The sequence below is a fragment of the Physeter macrocephalus genome, chromosome 19 (assembly GCF_002837175.3).
Source record: "Physeter macrocephalus isolate SW-GA chromosome 19, ASM283717v5, whole genome shotgun sequence".
In the NCBI taxonomy this organism is placed as follows: domain Eukaryota; kingdom Metazoa; phylum Chordata; class Mammalia; order Artiodactyla; family Physeteridae; genus Physeter; species Physeter macrocephalus.
In genome coordinates this window covers 60,886,171-60,903,372 of record NC_041232.1, presented here as the reverse complement: position 1 = coordinate 60,903,372, position 17,202 = coordinate 60,886,171, and the positions used below count along the sequence as shown (strand labels likewise).

The 17,202-nt window shown below is 50.1% G+C and overlaps 1 protein-coding gene across 1 annotated transcript in view; it reads right to left on the bottom strand.

The window, feature by feature from the left end:
* ST8SIA5 (ST8 alpha-N-acetyl-neuraminide alpha-2,8-sialyltransferase 5) overlaps positions 1-16,667 on the bottom strand; it is a 40,185-nt gene extending 23,518 nt beyond the window's left edge. Inside the window, exon 1 of the mRNA XM_028480271.2 lies at positions 16,366-16,667. Within this exon, the coding sequence (XP_028336072.1) occupies positions 16,366-16,409 (44 nt within the window). The 5' untranslated portion in view covers positions 16,410-16,667. The remainder of the gene's footprint in view (positions 1-16,365) is intronic.
* Between the last annotated feature and the right edge of the window lie 535 nt (positions 16,668-17,202).

Genomic DNA, 17,202 nt, shown 5'->3' with positions numbered 1-17,202 from the left:
AGTGAGTGGTTGAGAGTCCGCCTGCCGATGCAGGGGACGCGGGTTCGTGCCCCGGTCCGGGAAGATCCCACATGCCGCGGAGCGGCTGGGCCCGTGAGCCATGGCCACTGAGCCTGCGCGTCCGGAGCCTGTGCTCCACAACGGGAGAGGCCACAACGGTGAGAGGCCCGCGTGCCGCAAAAAAAAAACAAACAAACATAAAAGCATTTGTTTCCATTAGCTCACTGATGCCCATGGTCGCGCTGTGACTAGGTGAGACTCTTTCTTTCTCCCCATTTGGCAGCTGAGAAAACTGAGGCCAAACAGGTGGCACTCCAGGTGGTGCTATCAGTGTAGAGGGGCCCGAGCCCACTCCCACACCAGCTGGCTCCAGGCATGTCAGCGTCACCTCGCAGTACCTTCTGCAGCTTCATGCAGAATAACAGTAGCAATTTCAGCCAATACTGCTGAGCCCTTGTCATGGGCCACGTTCAGGGCCCGGCACTCTACGTGGAAGCATTCACTTTTCTTTCTTTTTAATTGAAGTATAGTTGTTTACAGTATTATGTTAGTTTCAGGTATACGGCATGGTGATTCAGTATTTTGCAGATTATATTCCATTATAGGTTATTACAAGATAATGGGTATAATTCCCTGTGCTTGTTATATACTTGCTGCTTACCTATTTTATATATAGTAGTACGTATCTATTAATCACATACCCCTAATTTGTCCCTTCCCCCCTCTTTCCCCGCAGATTATATTCCATTATAGGTTATTACAAGATAATGGGTATAATCCCCTGTGCTATACAGTATATCCTTCTTGCTTATCTATTTTATATATAGTACTTTGTATCTGTTAATCTTATATTCCTAATTTATCCCTCCCCCCTTCCCTCTCCCCTTTGATAACCACAAGTTTGTTTTCTAAGTCTGTGAGTCTGTTTCTGTTTTGCATGTACAATCATTTGTATTATTTTTTAGATTCCACATATAAGTGATACCATAGAGTACTTGTCTTTCTCTGTCTGACTTATTTCATTAAGCATCATCTTCCCTTTCAATCTTTATTACTAGCCCACCAGGAAAGTGGTCATCACAAGCAGGCTCTGGGAGTTAACTCACTTGCCAGAGTCGTGTGCGTGGCAGGTGGCAAAGCTGCGTTGTGAACCAGTGCATACAGTCAAGACTGCTCTTGTCCACCCACTTACGAGGACAGCTGGTATCCCCTGGAAAGTGCCCTCTGGCCTCCCATAGCCACACCTGACAGTTTGCACCAGCCCAGGGAACATCCGCCTGCCTGGGGGGTGGGGGAGTCGGAGGCGGGGGGAGTCGGGGGGAGGGTTCCCACCAAGGTAAAACACAGTAGTTCACTGCTGGACTTGGCCACAGAGGCAGAAGGGGCCTCCAGGGTAGAGGCCAGGTGCACCCTTTCCTCACGGCCTCTCTTTCAGAAGATGCTTGGGCAGATTAAGCTGGGAGGGTGGGATCCCGTGACAGCCCAGAATCAAGAAGCCTGCAGGGTCAGCCTCTCTAAACTTGGGGCAGTGGCCTCTCAACAGGTAGCCCTGGAGAACAGGAGGTGGGGTTGGAGCCCCAGGACATTCTGCTGGACACTGCAAGCCACAACCAAGGATTTAAAATAAAGTCAGTCCTTGAGCATTTCCCACAAACCTCCGAAAATGTGGCAGCAGCTATTTCACATATATTCACACTAACTTATGTAGACAAACTTATGTCTGTGCTGCTTTAGAAATATTGAGACGTTTATCCAGTAAATTGGCTTCTTTTTAAAATACCGGTATTTTAAATAATTTAAAAATATAATTTAACACTTTAAAACTATTATATTTGTAAATATTTGTTCTTTATCATTTTAATGTGATTTAAGTTAATTTTTAAAATATTATAATTATATATTTAAGAAATTTTAAATAATATTTTAGAATATTAAAATATTTTATACAACAAATTGGCTCCTATTTATACAAAATAAATCCTCTCCTTTCTCTCATGTCTTAAAAGAATTTAAGCAGATTTCATAAGAACTAGGCACTGAGGATCCCCAAAATATCACACTCTCCTTTTTCTGTTTCCCTTGTGTTTTACAACTCCTTTCTCTGTCTTTCTCACCTGGTAAACTCATATTGATCCTTCAGTACCCAGCTCAAATGCCCCCACTTCTGGGAAGGCTTTTCTAATGCTCACTCTCAGGGTCCCTCTATACATTTGCCCCTAATTAGAGCAGATACCATTGTATCATAATAGTCTGTTTATATATCTATTTCCCCTTCCAAATGAGGAGTATCTCAAACACAGGGAATTTGTCTTTGGTATCTCTGCACCTTTTGTACTACAGAGACAAGAAAGCTAAAAACTACAATTCCCAGGCTCCCTTGTAGCTAGGGTCCTTGAAGCAATTTAGGTTCAACAATCAGTAGCATGAGACTGAGTCAGAGTCATGTTCTAGAAGAATGACAAAGCTCAAGGTATTGTTTTGCTGGTGCAGAATGTGGCAGAGGTGGCATGGCTCTTGGAAATTGTAGTGGTGGCAGCACCTTTGCGATTATATCAGAGGCAGCAGCTTCCACGGTGGCCCAATTTCACAATGCAGTCTGCAGAGACATTCCTGGAAGCTAGCCTAGAATCTTTCTTCAGCTTTCCCAATGATTCTGTGCTATCTCTACCCTTAATAAATCCCTTTCTGCTTTAGCTAAAATGGATTCTGTTATCTGCAACTAAGAACAAGGTGTCAGCCTGGGGCTACAAAAAAGCCCATGACCTTGGCTCCAACTCATGTCGTTTTTCCAGTCACATAACAGTAAGTGAGGTCCGGTGTCTTATCACAAAGATAATCATTTGCAACCAGAGCCAGTGACACGAAGCCCTTTGGAATCCACTGGGTCATCTGAAGCCATGATCTCAGGATGCTACTAAGAAAAGCTCCAGATTATAATGATGCTGAAGATTATTAAGAGGAGGTTTATCCTAGCGTTCTCAGGGAGTTGGGACACTTGCAGACACATCTAGGATATGCCTCTAAACCAGCTGTGTGGCTCTGGGTAAATCACTTCCCCTCTCTGGGCCTCTTTTTGTCTCCTCCTAAAAATAATCTGAACGAGGTGGTATCTAAAGTCCCACCCAGCACTTAAATACAATCCCCAAGGTTCCCTCAGTTTTTCCCACTTACTAACCAAGCCAGAGCAATACTATGAATTAATGATCCACAAACAGGAGAAAGAAACTCTCAAAAGAAGTTAAAACCAAGCAGTACCTCCCTTTGATCAGCCAGCCCCTCCATTGCCTTCACAAGGCCATCTTGGCCTTACCTCTGCCAGCCTCCACTCAGTCTTCCTTTTTCCTGACTCCCCAACATCACTCATATCACATCACTAGGCAGTTCAATGATTCCAAATGGTCTTGTGTGGTGTGTTGAGTGGCTATTAGGTGGAAAGGATTTCGGAATAAGGTTCACATCCTTCTTTGCCCCTTATTAGCCACCGTAGGCCCATCACTTTCCTGAGCCTTAGTTTCTTCATTTGCAAAGTCAGCATTAAAAATGCAGTACACTTGTGACAGGGCTGAGAGAAGATATTGATGAGAATTTCAGAGAAAGCACTAGTACAGTGCCTGGCACACAGGAAGTGCCCAAGGCATGTCCATTTCCCTTCTTTCCCTTTCTCCCGCCCTTAAAGGGCAAGAGCTGCCAGTGGATGCCCAGGGAGTCAGAGACATGCTTACAGTCCCTCAGCTAGTTGATGGCAGAGCTAAGTCAGAGACGAAGAACTCAGCAAGTTCTCCACCATCTGGATTGGCTGCCATCCTCCTTTTGCTGCTATTAGTAAACCTCTCCCTTACCACCCTGAGGATAAAGCCCATGTTGAATTCTGCCTGGACGTGGGGATGTCCCTAATCACCCATCTCTGCTGCAGACTCCATAGATTAACTATGTGTTTCTGATGCTTTGACATCTGGGGCCTTGCTGGCCCTGGAGAGACTGCCTCTCCTAGAACTAGTCAATTCCTAGAGATGGTAAACCCCACGAGCACACCTTTCATATGCAAACCAAGCAATCCAGAGCTTATACTCCACCACCACCACCACCTCCTCCTCCTCTCACACTTAGGGCCACTTATCCTCCTGCCCTAATAACCCCAAGGCCAGCTGCCAAACAACTAGGGAGAGCCCTCTGCCCCAGAGCCCACTGAAATTATTCACACTAGCCAATCCTAAGTCTGCTGACCCTGTCGCAGCCATTCCTTCCATCTAGGCTTTGCCTATATGGCTCTTGCCCACGTCTCCCCTTCACTCCTCCTGTTTCTTGACTGACTCTGGTGCTTCCTGTGTGGTCCTACATGGCATGGTGTGCTTCCTGTTTCTAGAGATCTGTAAATATAAAAACCTCTTCCTCCGTGACAGTCATTTCCACGTCTGTGTGTCTTACCACACGTGATTATCACAAATCCCAGTTACTCTGAAAACACTCCATGTGGTACCTCAGCCACGTCAACAAAATCACTCCAGCCCTGGGTCTAAAGCCTAGTGCTCCATCTGAAAAATGGAGCTAATAGCCCCTTGCTTCTTTCTCCAGCATATCTGGGCTTTGCTTTCGGGAGGCTGTGCTACTCCATCTCACTCTTTAAAGACGAATGACTTGAGGAAATAAGACTTCAAGAAGTATTGCCACACGGGTCACCCCTCGATTCTGCTTCTGACAGGAGGCCCAAGGACGGCATTCTGGAGGAAGCCATAGAAATCCCTTTTTGGTCTGGATACTGACCATCATGCAGACATCAAAAATGATGCTTAACTTTTTGTGTGTAAGGGGAATATGCTCATGGTAATGTTGAGTGAAAAAAGCAAGTTACAAAACTATGATCTCCAAAAAGAATTATATATACATATGTGAACACATGGGAAAAGGGAAGGACTGTAACAAGATATTAATAGTAGGTTTCTCCCGTAATTCAAAAAGAGTCATGTACCACAATGTTCACTGTAGCTCTATTTACAATAGCCAGGACATGGAAGCAAACTAAGTGTCCATCAACAGATGAATGGATAAAGAAGATGTGGCACATATATACAATGGAATATTACTCAGCCATAAAAAGAAATGAAACTGAGTTATTTGTAATGAGGTGGATAGACCTGGAGTCTGTCATACAGAGTGAAGTAAGTCAGAAGGAGAAAAACAAATACCGTATGCTAACACATATATATGGAATCTAAGAAAAAAAAATGTCATGAAGAGATTAGTGGTAGGACGGGAATAAAACACAGACCTACTAGAGCATGGACTTGAGGACATGGGGAGGGGGAAGGGTAAGCTGTGACGAAGTGAGAGAGTGGCAGGGACATATATACACTACCAAATGTAAAATAGAGAGCTAGTGGGAAGCTGCCGCATAGCACAGGGAGATCACCTCTGTGCTTTGTGACCACCGAGAGGGGTGGGATAGGGAGGGTGGGAGGGAGGGAGACACAAGAGGGAAGAGATATGGGAACATATGTATATGTATAACTGATTCACTTTGTTGTAAAGCAGAAACTAACACACCATTGTAAAGCACTTATACTCTAATAAAGATGTTTTTTAAAAAAAATAGTTGGTTTCTCTGAGTAATGGGATTATGAATGATTCAAAAAACACTTTTCTGTATTTTTATAAGTTTTCTCTTACTATTGGAAACCACTAACAAATGCCCCTTTAAGTCATGGATCTCTCTCTAAATAGCTCAAGCTTTCCCTTGAGCTGCTAGAAGACTGAGGGCGGCAGTTTCTCCAACTTCCTCAACTCCATTAGCCTCTCAAGGTGAGTTTGTCATTGTCTCTTCTTTCAATTCTGGAAAGATGATCTCTACCCACCTCAAAGGGGAGGGGACACTGGCACCACATTTGGGCACCTCACAGGTATAAATAGTCCCAGCCGCTCAGATGAGGAGCCCAGCTCATCTCAGATGCCACTTGGCTTCGGGCAGCCAGGTCCAATGCTGGTGCCAGGCTGCATCCATCCTGCCCCCGTCTCTGTGCCCTCAGGAGTGTGGGGGGCATCGCTGGGCAGCGCTGGCTGCCTGATCAGCAGGCGAGGGCCCCTACTAAGCGAGAAGACAAATGAAGAGGCGACGGGTTCTGAATATTGGTTCCCCTCCTCCCACGCAGGCTGGGGCTCCAGCTTGGAAGGCTGAGGAGGCCGCGTTTCAGCATGCCCAGGATCCAGTGTGCAGAGTCTGGCTCTGTCATTCCTCCCAGCCCCTCCACATGAGCCTGCCCCACAGAGGGCTCCTCTGTTCACCTGATCCCACCTCCAGAGCTCCTTCAGGACCGTGGGATCTTCCTTAGGGGCCACAATACTTTGAGACCCAGAAGCCACTGGCTGGTACAAGATGAAGCCCATGCATTCAGCTTTCTATCTAATACGCCGCTTCATCCCCAGATACTAATGCTGTTCAAGAAAACAGGAACCCGGGGCAGTCCTTGTGTCATGCAAGAGCACACCTGTTGGACCTCCACCAGCCCCAGGAGTAGGGAAGCTGCCCCAGCTCAGCAATCTGAAACCCTGGGCCCCTGTCAAGCCTGGTGCAGAGTCTCAGAGAACCACAGAGTGGTTTATTTACCCCACACTGGGTAGGAACAGTGTGGGTATGGCACCTCTGTGTGAATTAGGAAAAAGCACCTTTTTCTCCACATGCCAGGCACATGGCTTGTCAAATGAGACTGAGCTGGATTTCACCTCCTCTTGGCTAGAGACTTTTGTGCAGTGCCCACCTTGCACAACTGTATGTGGTAGGCTGATACTAGATCCTTAACTTGGCCTCCCTTAGTCCTCCCAACAGCCCTAAAAGGCAGGCATTTCTGCCCCGGTTTACACCAGAGACTCAGGCTACAAGAGGTAAAGTAACTTGCCCAGGGTTGTTCAGCCAGTGGATGGAGGCACTAAAAAAGGAACCTCACACTTTCAAGGGCCCAGAACCCATGTCCTTAGTCACCTCAGTGCAGCCCGTCTCCCTGACTGGCATGAGCCACGGTCATTTGAGAGCTTCTCAGTAAGCAGCCCCCTCCCCTTCCCAAGGCCAACAGCCCTTCAGTGAGCTCAGTGCTATTTTAGAGCAGAACAGCTGCCATCTTGAGATACCATACTAACCGTGAGGGCAAACACACAGAAATCAAAGTCTGAAAATTACAGCCTGACACACAGAGGACTGGAATGTCTTCTCACACGGGTGCGGGGAGAGGCAAGAAGGGCTTGGCTGTTAACAACAGCAGGTCACAGCTGCCAGGACACACTGCCCCTCCTGGGTGGTGGAGGGACCTGACTCAGATCTCTGCGAGGACCAGGGCCCTCTTGGACCAGTGTCTCTTCATTTGTCCACAGGAATCCCCAGAGCTTTTTTGAGAAATCAGAACTGAAAGCTACGTAGCCTGAAGCTCTGAGCGCAACCCTTGATTGTATTGTGATTAATCTGCTTCCATTGTGAACCTCGGTGGAGTGTTATTCCTGGCTCGGGTTAGGGGGAGGGTCAGGGGCAAAGCCTCATGCTGACACTCCTCCTCCCCAGCCAGCAGCTCTGCAGGGCCCCAGATCCAGTATCTAGCACATTCCCTGCAAGAGTACATACATGGCAGCCTTATTTTCTGGGCCAGACCAGCGAGCCCTAAAAAGCTCCCCTTTGTAAAATTTGGCTCAGCAGCCTGGAGCCTTCATGGGTCTAAAGCAGCTCTGGTCAATCTTCTATGCACATATTGTCACACAGCTCTTGGTGGCTTTGACTGCCATCCCCAGGTGCCCAAGCCAAGAGCTGCTCCCTAGTAGCCCCCACCCACTTCATCTCCCCCCCAATCTCGCCACTCCTCCTTCCTTAGGAGTCCTCTTCTCTCTCCCAGGGACAGGGACGTGAGTCAGTCTTTCCTCTCTGGCTGGAATACTCTTCCTCGCTGTGTGTTCTTAGTTACAACCTGCTCATCCATCAGAGGTCAGCCCAGGTGTCAGCTTCCTTTGGCAGCCTTCCCTGCCCTCCCTCCCCTGTGCCCACAGCCCCTGGGCGCACCTCCAGCCCAATCCTCATTATACCAGATTACGTGCAACTCTTCTGTTGCCTGTCTGTACCCCTTCATGGACAGCTTTTCTCCTCTTTCACTCACCAAAGACTTACTGATCCACTACCATGCGCCAGGTACTGTTTGAGGCCAGGATACAGCGATGATCAAACCAGACGAAAGCCCCACCCTCGTGGACTTCCGTGAGAAAAGACAAAATATTAATTCACCATAGGGCCAAGTAGTGATGAGCTCCATAAAAGTAAAGCAGAAAAAAAAAAAAAAAAAGGGGCTTCCCTGGTGGCGCAGTGGTTGCGCGTCCGCCTGCCGATGCAGGGGAACCGGGTTCGCGCCCCGGTCTGGGAGGATCCCACATGCCGCGGAGCGGCTGGGCCCGTGAGCCATGGCCGCTGAGCCTACGCGTCCGGAGCCTGTGCTCCGCAACGGGAGAGGCCACAGCTGAGGGAGGCCCGCATACCACAGAAAAAAAAAAAAAAAAAGTAAAGCAGGACAGGGGATGGGAGGGTGCCTGGAAGGGTTATGGGAGGACAAAGAAGGCTGCAGGACAGCGGCAGCTGTGTGGCCAGGGTAGAGGGGCTGGTGGGAAGTGAGAGGAATCGAGGTCAAAGAGGTGAGCAACACCGGGTCAAGTTGGCCTCATGGGCCACCCAGCACAGCAGAGCATCCAAGCAGGGGAATATCATGATCTGATTTAAAAGTTCCCCTCCAGCTGCTGTAGGGAGAACGGCCTGTAAAGAGAGAAGTAACATGGAGACAGGAAATGATTGCAGCATGAGAAGATGGTGGGTTGCAGAGGAGGTGGGGAGGAGACAGACCAGGAAAGAGGTTAGGGGAAGAACCAGTAGGACATGCTGAAGGCAACTTTTAGAAAGTGAAAGAGAAAGAGAAAAATCAACAGTAAATCCCAGAATTTTAGCTTGGACAGCTAGTTGGATCACAGAGCCATTGAAGAAGGTGGGAATGATGGAGACAAATAGGTTTGGGTGTGAATCAAAGGTTCCTGGGCCATGTTAAGCGTGCTATGACTCTCAGACACCCAAGAGGAGATCGGTTAGGCAGTCAGATACACACGTCTGCTGCCCAGTGAGGAGGCCAGCCTGGAGATACACATCCCAGGGTCAAGGGACAAAGAACTCAATAAGATCTCCAGGACAGAGAGCAAACATAAGAGAGAAGAAGGCAGAGGATGGGCCTGCAGTCAGCTCTGACATTCAGCTGGTGGCAGGGGAGAAGGAGCCAGCAAAGGAGACTGAAAAGTAAGTCCTGTGGGACGAAGGAAAACCGGGAGAGCCCGATGACGTGGACGCACAGAGCAGAGAGCGTTTCTGGGACAAACGGGTCAGCTCCATCCAATGCTAATAGAGGTTAAGGAAGAGGGGCATGGAGAAGGCCCCACTGATCTAGCAACTAGGAGGTCATCAGTGACCTTGAGAAGAACAGATTTGGGGGAGCAGGGAGGCAAAAGCCCCACTGGTGTGGGTTGATACAAGGCCAGAAGTAGGAGAAGCTGGAGGCGGAGACTGTGGAGGCTCAACGTGAAGGAGTGAGTGTATGCAGTGAGCTGAATGTGTGTCCCCCCAAAATTCATATGCTGAATCCTAACCCCCAAGGTGATGGTATCAGGAGGTGGGGCCTTTGGGAGGTAATGAGGTCGCAAGGGTGGAGCCCCCATGAATGGGATTAGCGCCCTTATAAAAGAGGCCCCAGAGAGCTCTCTAGCCCCTTCTACCATGTGAGGACAGAACAAGAAGATGACAGTCTGACACCCAGAAGAGGGGCCTCACCAGAACCTGACCATGCTGGCGCCCATGCAGGCTCAGACTTCCAGCCTCCAGAACTGTGAAAAATAAATCTCTGTTTATGAGCCTCCTGGCCTGTGGTATTTCATTATAGCAGCCTGCACTGACTAAGATAGTGAGCATATGCAGAGCTGGCCGTGGGTAAGGTGGAGAGACTGGGATTCCCTGAAGTGTGAAGGAAAAGCTGGATGAAGAAGAACACACTGAAGTGTTCTGTGAGGCTTCAAAAGGTAAACCTAGGAGCTCCAGCTGAGCGTGAGGGAGGGAAGGTTTTCAGTCCAACCAGGGAAGCCTGCGGTGGAAGACAGCCTCTTTGCGAGGCTCTGGGAGCCCCATCGCCCACTGTCCCACAGACCTCATGGCCATTGAAGAAGGTGGTGTGGGCTATGCATGGCTACACAGAGTTGACAGCTGGACGACCCTGGTGTCTTACCTTCTGAGCATCCCCTAAACTGATCACCAGGTGGATGCGGGTCCTCTGGGCCAGACCCGAGATCCCTTGTCCTTTCCATTCTCACTCCTTCCTGCAGCCTCCTGTCTGTGCTAAGTGACTGGTATAAAATTCTTGATGACGGTCCAGGAGGCAGGAAGCACAGGAGCTGTGAAGAAGGAGAGGAGGGAGAACGGGCCACAGAAGCGAGGAACAGAGGGTTTGAGGAGCTGGCGGGGGGTGAGGAAGGGGTGAGGCCGTGATCACCTGATGTGGAAACCAGGCCCCGAGAAGGAGCACCTCCTGCCAGCTGTGAGCCCACCCAGGGGACTCCACCAGTGACTGCGAGGTGGTAGTTTCACAGAGGAGGAAACTGAAGCACAGGAAGGATCATGTAAGTGGTTATTTGCCCAGGACACTCAATTCAGACTAAACTAAGGGCCACAAAGCTCATGGAACGGCACCACCCGAGGAGTCTCAGGGCACCAACAACCCTGCCTTCACAGTCAGCTTCTTCTGTCTGTGTGCCACCAGAGGCCCACATTGGGTGTGTGGGAGGAAAGGAGGAAGCAGCGCCATCTTGGATGGAGCCCAAGAGTTCCGGCTATTTATTTATTTATGTCCTTTTCTGCAGAAGTGAACATTGACCAGAAAGGCTTATGCTAACCCAGCCTGCACCCACAATGCAGGCGTGCAGACCCCACCCCTCACAGCTGTCACCACACCTGTAAGTCCACCATGGAAAAGTCTTTCCCTTGGGCTAACCCTGCCACCAAGGGCTCCTCTTTGAAATCCAGGACCCCCAGGAGCAGATGGAAAGAAGCATTTTTCAGGGATAACAATCAGGAAAACATGAAGCACAGAGGCTGGGGGTGGAGGGTGGGTGGACACAGAATATAAAAAGTGGGAAAGAGGAGAGGAAGGGATGAAAGACCCTAAAGATTGTCTTGCCTCTGGCGCTAATGACAATACTCGAAGAAGATATGCGCGTAATCACCTACTTAGATCAATATGGCCATTTTAGTCCAGTCTAACAGCCAGGAGGTGAGGGCAGGAATAGGCGGTCTGAGAGCACTTGGCAAGGAGAAACGAGGGGACCCAACCCAACCCAACCTTGGATGTCTGTCCACAGCCCAGAAAGAAGAATCCCTCCGTCGTGCATGGCCCACTAGTGCTAGGACTCAGAGTCACACTGCGTGGGGTGTGTTCCAGCTGCACCACCCACCACACCTGGAAGTGGGGACTCAGTTCCTCCTCTGTAACATGGGGGCAATGACAGTACCCACCTCAAAGCTCTGAGCGTGAGGATTAACTGCAGTAATACGTGTCAGGCGCCCAGCACCATGCCTGGCACACAGCCAGCCCCCAGGAGCACTCGGCCACAGGCATCACCCATCCACATCCAAGCCAGGTCTAGCCCCTCCACGGAAGCGCCTCTGACTTCTACACTAGGCTCCTGGAGCACTTGTATCGCACAATTTATTCCTTAATTATACACTGTCTTGAAACAATTAGGGAGCAATTCAATATCGCATAGTAAAGTGCTAAATTGAATTCAGTCTAGTTCCTTCCAGCTCTGAAACATGACGATTAGGCACAACACAGACCTTGACCCAGAGAGAAAAGCTCTAGCCTTGACACTTACTTGGCCTGCTGTTCTGCGGAGCGAAGAGGCTCTTGTGTCACCAGTCTGGGGACAGCCCTTTACTCCTGTGGCTGGTGCTACCTTCCTCGGTAGAAAGTCCCCAGCACCCCAGTCAGAAGCCCAGCAGCACAGGGAAAATGCTGTCCCGGGAACAGACAGCTTGGGTGGGCGGCAGTCTGAGCCAGCTCCGCCCTAGACCTCAGAGAGAAGTGTTCCTTGAGCTGTCTTTGCAAGCCATCTCCTGCCATCCATCTCGGACCAGGGGGCCAAGGCTGCGTGCACCCTGGGGGGAGGGGCTGATGAGGCCAGCCGGCCAGGCCGCCTGTGGGCTGTGTCTGAAGCTATCGTGTCTGGAGGGCCCTGAAGTTGCATGCACAGGCAGTCCAGCCCAGTTCCCCAGGGTAGGGGGCTCCTCGAGGTTTGGGGAATGCCCGAGCAAACACAGAGTGGTTCACGTGCGCTTGCTAGAGAGTTCTCTGCCTGCGTAATGATAGAAATGGCCCTCTGTGCAGACACATCTTAGAGTGAACATAGAGTGAAAGGGGCTATCAGGGAAGGCTTCAAGGAGGAGGCCTAGTGGGAGGTGGATCCTGGCAGGAGGACAAGGACTGGGATATGGAGCAGGACTCATTTGGCAGAAGTTGAGTGAAGCCTTTTGAGCTGTGGCTACAAGCCAGGCTGAGAGTCAGCACCCGGGGGACTCCTGCCTCAGCTGCCCTCGGCCCTTGTGACTGGGGGACCTTTCCTTGGGATGTCCTGAGGCAGCGGAGGCAACGCTGCCTATCCACTTTGCAGGACAGACGGGTGCTGTGCCTCCCCTGCCCTCCAGGTGGTCACTGGTCTTGCAGGCAGCTGGCCAGGCTGGAGAGGTCAAAGCAGTCAGCTGACAGGACAAGTGTCCTCCCTCCCCTTCCCCTCCCCTATCTACCCTTTCCAGAATCACCATGCGCCGTGGTGGGGGTGGTTCGGGGGGGGCTGTAGTTCTCAATCAGTTATTGCAAAAGTACATCATCTGCCTTCATTGCCTTCTATTTTTCTACATACCCCTCCCCCACGATCAGTTTCCCCTTTCCCACCCTGCCACCCAGAACTCTCAGACTTCCTAACTACCTGCTCTTCTCAAGAGAAAAAATTCTCTGGTCATTCCAAACTGTGAATGAGTTTATGATTCCAAAGTGTTTCCCTTTCCCAGGGATTAATCTTCAAAGACAGTGCCAGAAGACAAGGTTTAATCCAAAGGAATAAATCTCTAAGGAAGAATTCCAGGACACGGACATCGAAGTTTGCGTTCTTAACAATAGTCTTTACTATGTTCTTGCTTAATGCATTCTTTTATTCAATTAACATTTATTGAGCCGGTGCCATACTGGGTGCTAAAAATTCAAAGATGGAGAAGCACAATCACTGTCTAGGTGGGGAGACAGAAACATAAACACATAATTTGAACATGATGAGAACTGTCTTCAAAGACCTTCCTGCTTGTTCAAAGCACCCACTTAAATAGAAGCCTTGGCTGATTAACAATTATTCCTATCTGTTCACTAAAGCAGCTCTCCTAGGGATGCTTATTGGACGCTTTTAGATCTAGACTTGAAATCAATAAAGCTATATGTCAATGTATATTTTGTAACTCATACACTTTCCATTTGGGTCTGGACTTCCCCCAGCTCATGTCTAAAGTGAAGACACGGCCACAGCCTTTATGAGCACCATCTTGCCTGGATTTCCTTTGCGGTCCTGTTTGGCGTGTTCCAGACCGATCATTTGGACCTGCTCCTTCTCCTTCTGGCTCCTGGTTGAGTATTCAATTTAGGAGTCAATGCTTTTTTTGCCCCTCTTTATCCTCTGTTATAAATGGTACCTCCTGACTTCCCTTCCAACAGTGTGAATAAAAAATGACATCAGCTGTACCACTCTTCAACATGCCACACAGCTACGGATAGCAAAATATGGCATACGCTGAATTATTCAGTAGGTGAACAAGACCACAAAGCTCATCCCGTATTCCAGGCACAGAGAGCTGTCCGCTGGGATGATGCACTTGCACTCTGCAGAGCCCTTCTCACAGTGTCATTAGGTCCTCCCCCAAGCCCTGCACGTCTGCTGCCAGGAGCTGTCCTGCCCATTTTAAAGAAGGCAGAAGCTGCTCCCACACCAAAGAATCACCAACGTACAGGTCAGTTCGAATTACATTAACCAGTATTTTCTACACGTGTGAAATACATACTGTGTTTTCTCACATATGTGGGGAGTTTGGGGGTCAACTGGAAATTGGGATATGAGTTGGAAGTGTCCCAGAAGAACCTGGAATGTGTGGCCATCACATTTATTCAGTGGCTAAGGAAGCTCTTGGTCAAATGGCGGCTCTCTGGAAGGAAATCAACTCAATTGGTAACAATGTTGAATAAAGGGCACCTGACAGATGCCAGAGGTGTCTCTGGCCCTGAGGGACCCCAGGAGACAGGGAAGGGAAGGCTGGCCTGAGTTGCTGTTAGAGGGAGAGAGGATAAAGGGGAAGGGAGATGAGAGGGAAGAGGAGAGAGGCAGAACACGGGGACTGAGAAAGAAAAGTGGACAAAGAAAGGGTGACAGGAAGAAAGGGAGAGGAGAGACTAGGTGGGGTGAGATAGGCAGAGAAATTAGAGACAAGATTGCAGGAAAAGGGCAGAGAGAACAAAGCTGCCGGCAGGAGGAAAAGTTAGAATTCGTGCAGCCCCTGCCCAGGACATCTGCCCAGAATGGCCTCCCAGGGGCCTGCTCTGTCTTGCTCAATTTGTTAGCACCGTCTAGCCAAAACCTCTCGGTGAGCCCTTCAAGGAGTCCTTCCCAGGGAGATACCTGAAGACTTATCTAGACCACCCCCCATCTGTGTGGGCGGGTCACACAGCAGAAGGACCAACATTGGAGGCTCAACATATGGAATGGACAACTCTGGACTTGTCACTCTCACTGGGTGACATCCCAGGGGCCAAGCGGCTGGCCAGGGCTCCCACCACGCGTATGTGGAAAGAACTGGGCTCCTAAAAGGCCAGAATAAGACCCTGATCCCGGGCCACGGCCCGAGGCCGCCCACCACACCCCAAGGCCTGTCTGTGGACACCTTCCCAAACGGCTTCTGACACATCTTTTCTTTTTCAAAGCATTGAACAAAATCATATGTATTGAGGTCCCTGAAAAACATATTACTTCTCCTCTGCAGGGTCGATTTGATGTTTTGGTGTCAAAATTAACAGCAATGAAAACTCAGGCCTCTTTCCCAGGGAAACTGATCTGAAAGTTAGCCCATACTTATAAATGCAAAAATTAAGGAAACAAACAACTTAGCCCCAGGAAACCCTTAGCTGGGAAGTTCCAGCCACACCCAGCTCCAAGCAGAGAGAGCATCCCGTCTTATCAGAAAAATTCCCCACAATGCTCCCCCCTGCCCCCCTGCAATGAGTGTGCCCCACCTGAGAATATTCCATTTTCATTCATTCTACAAATAGCTCCTGAATTCCTACTCCTGAATACAGAGTGCCCTTAATTACTTATTTAACTCCAAACACTACAGCCGATTAAGAAGAAATAACCACGTGATGGTATGAATGTCAATTCTCAGCATCGTATCTTTTTTAAAAAAATAAATTTATTTATTTATTTTTGGCTGCGTTGGATCTTCGTTGCTGCGCTAGCGCTTTCTCTAGTTGCGGCAAGCGGGGGCTACTCTTCTTTGCAGTGCGCGGGCTTCTCATTGTGGTGGCTTCTCTTGTTGCGAAGCACGGGCTCTAGGCACGTGGGCTTCAGTAGTTGCGGCACACAGGCTCAGTAGTTGTGGCTCGCGGGCTCTAGAGCGCAGGCTCAGTAGTTGTGGCGCGCGGGCTTAGTTGCTCCGCGGCATATGGGATCTTCCCAGACCAGGGCTCCAACCCGTGTCCCCTGCGTTGGCAGGCGGATTCTTAACCACTGCGCCACCAGGGAAGCCCTCAGCATCGTATCTTGATGAAAACGTTCTTCCCCAGCCAAGGTCAGCCTCACTGGTGGGCAGAGTAGGGTTGGCCTGTGCAGTGACATTTCAGAGGAACAGGGAGCCCACGACCCTCACCCACCCCAATTTCACCCCCCACAAACCTACACACGCCTGTGGCCTGGTATCCGGAAGCCTTGCAGCAGGGGTGGAATGTTGCCCCCATCTCAAACGGAGGCTGGAGACCCAGACTCCCTCTCCAGCCCCCATCCCAGCCCCCACCCCAAAAGAGAGGGGCCCAGAAGTCCCTGCTTTGTTCTGGCTGGGTCCTAGCCCTCACCCCTCCTGTCAAAGCAGACAAGGCAGGATCCCAAAGTGACCTCTGGGCCACTGTGCTGAGACTGCTTCTTCCCTGAGGGCAGCCCTGGGGGGGAGGCCATGGGGCAGGGGATGCAGGGTCACCCTGGGAGGAGTTTCCCATTTCCCTGGTCGTTCGCCGGAGTCTGTACCTGGAGCTGGAGTCACTGCCACTCTGCACTTCTGGGTCATCCATGACATTAAAGAGCCCCGTCCAATTGGCCAGCTGGTCACCACTCTGCCAACCAAATTGGAGACCTCTGGCAAGAGAACGAGGCAGTCGGTAGTCATGTTCACGTGCTGCGTAAGCCCATCACCAGAGAGTCACATTCTGGCGTGTGCCACGTGACACCTCGCCTTGATCACGCCTAGTGGAGACGAGAGGGATGTCCACCCAGGAGGATGACGGTAATAAATCACAGTCCTGTACAGTGTTCTCTGCTCGTCTACATCCGTGCCCTTACTTCACCTTTACAGGCAGGGCAGGGTTACACATTGTACACGCAGGGAACCTGAGGCTTAGCGAGATCAAGGTCGCAGAGCTCCCCTACCCCGTCTGGTGCACCCTTCAATTCCACCTCCAGAGACTCACACCAGAAGAGCTCCAGCTCGCCAGCTCTTTGCCTTCCCCAGAGGTCCCACACACACGGCAAAGCTTTTAATGAAATCTAATTTTCCAGCTCATAAGGACATGCCTCCTGGTTTAAGATGATGGACTCAACACACATGGTTCTCTTCGCTCCCTCCCCCAACCTGACTGAAAAGACAGCAAAGGCATAACAAAGGCGTGAGCGCGGATGGAGAGGAGTGGTGGGAGGGGGGGGCAGCGACAACATTTTGGAAGACGCAAAGCAGATGAGTAATTGCCTTAGGCCAGAGACAGTGGAGCCCTGACCGCCTGTAAGAAGTAAATCTATTCTCCGTGCAGGACGCGGGAAGGCTCGGGAATTCACAGGCGTGGGGCCACTGAAGGTGGGCTTGCAGAATGG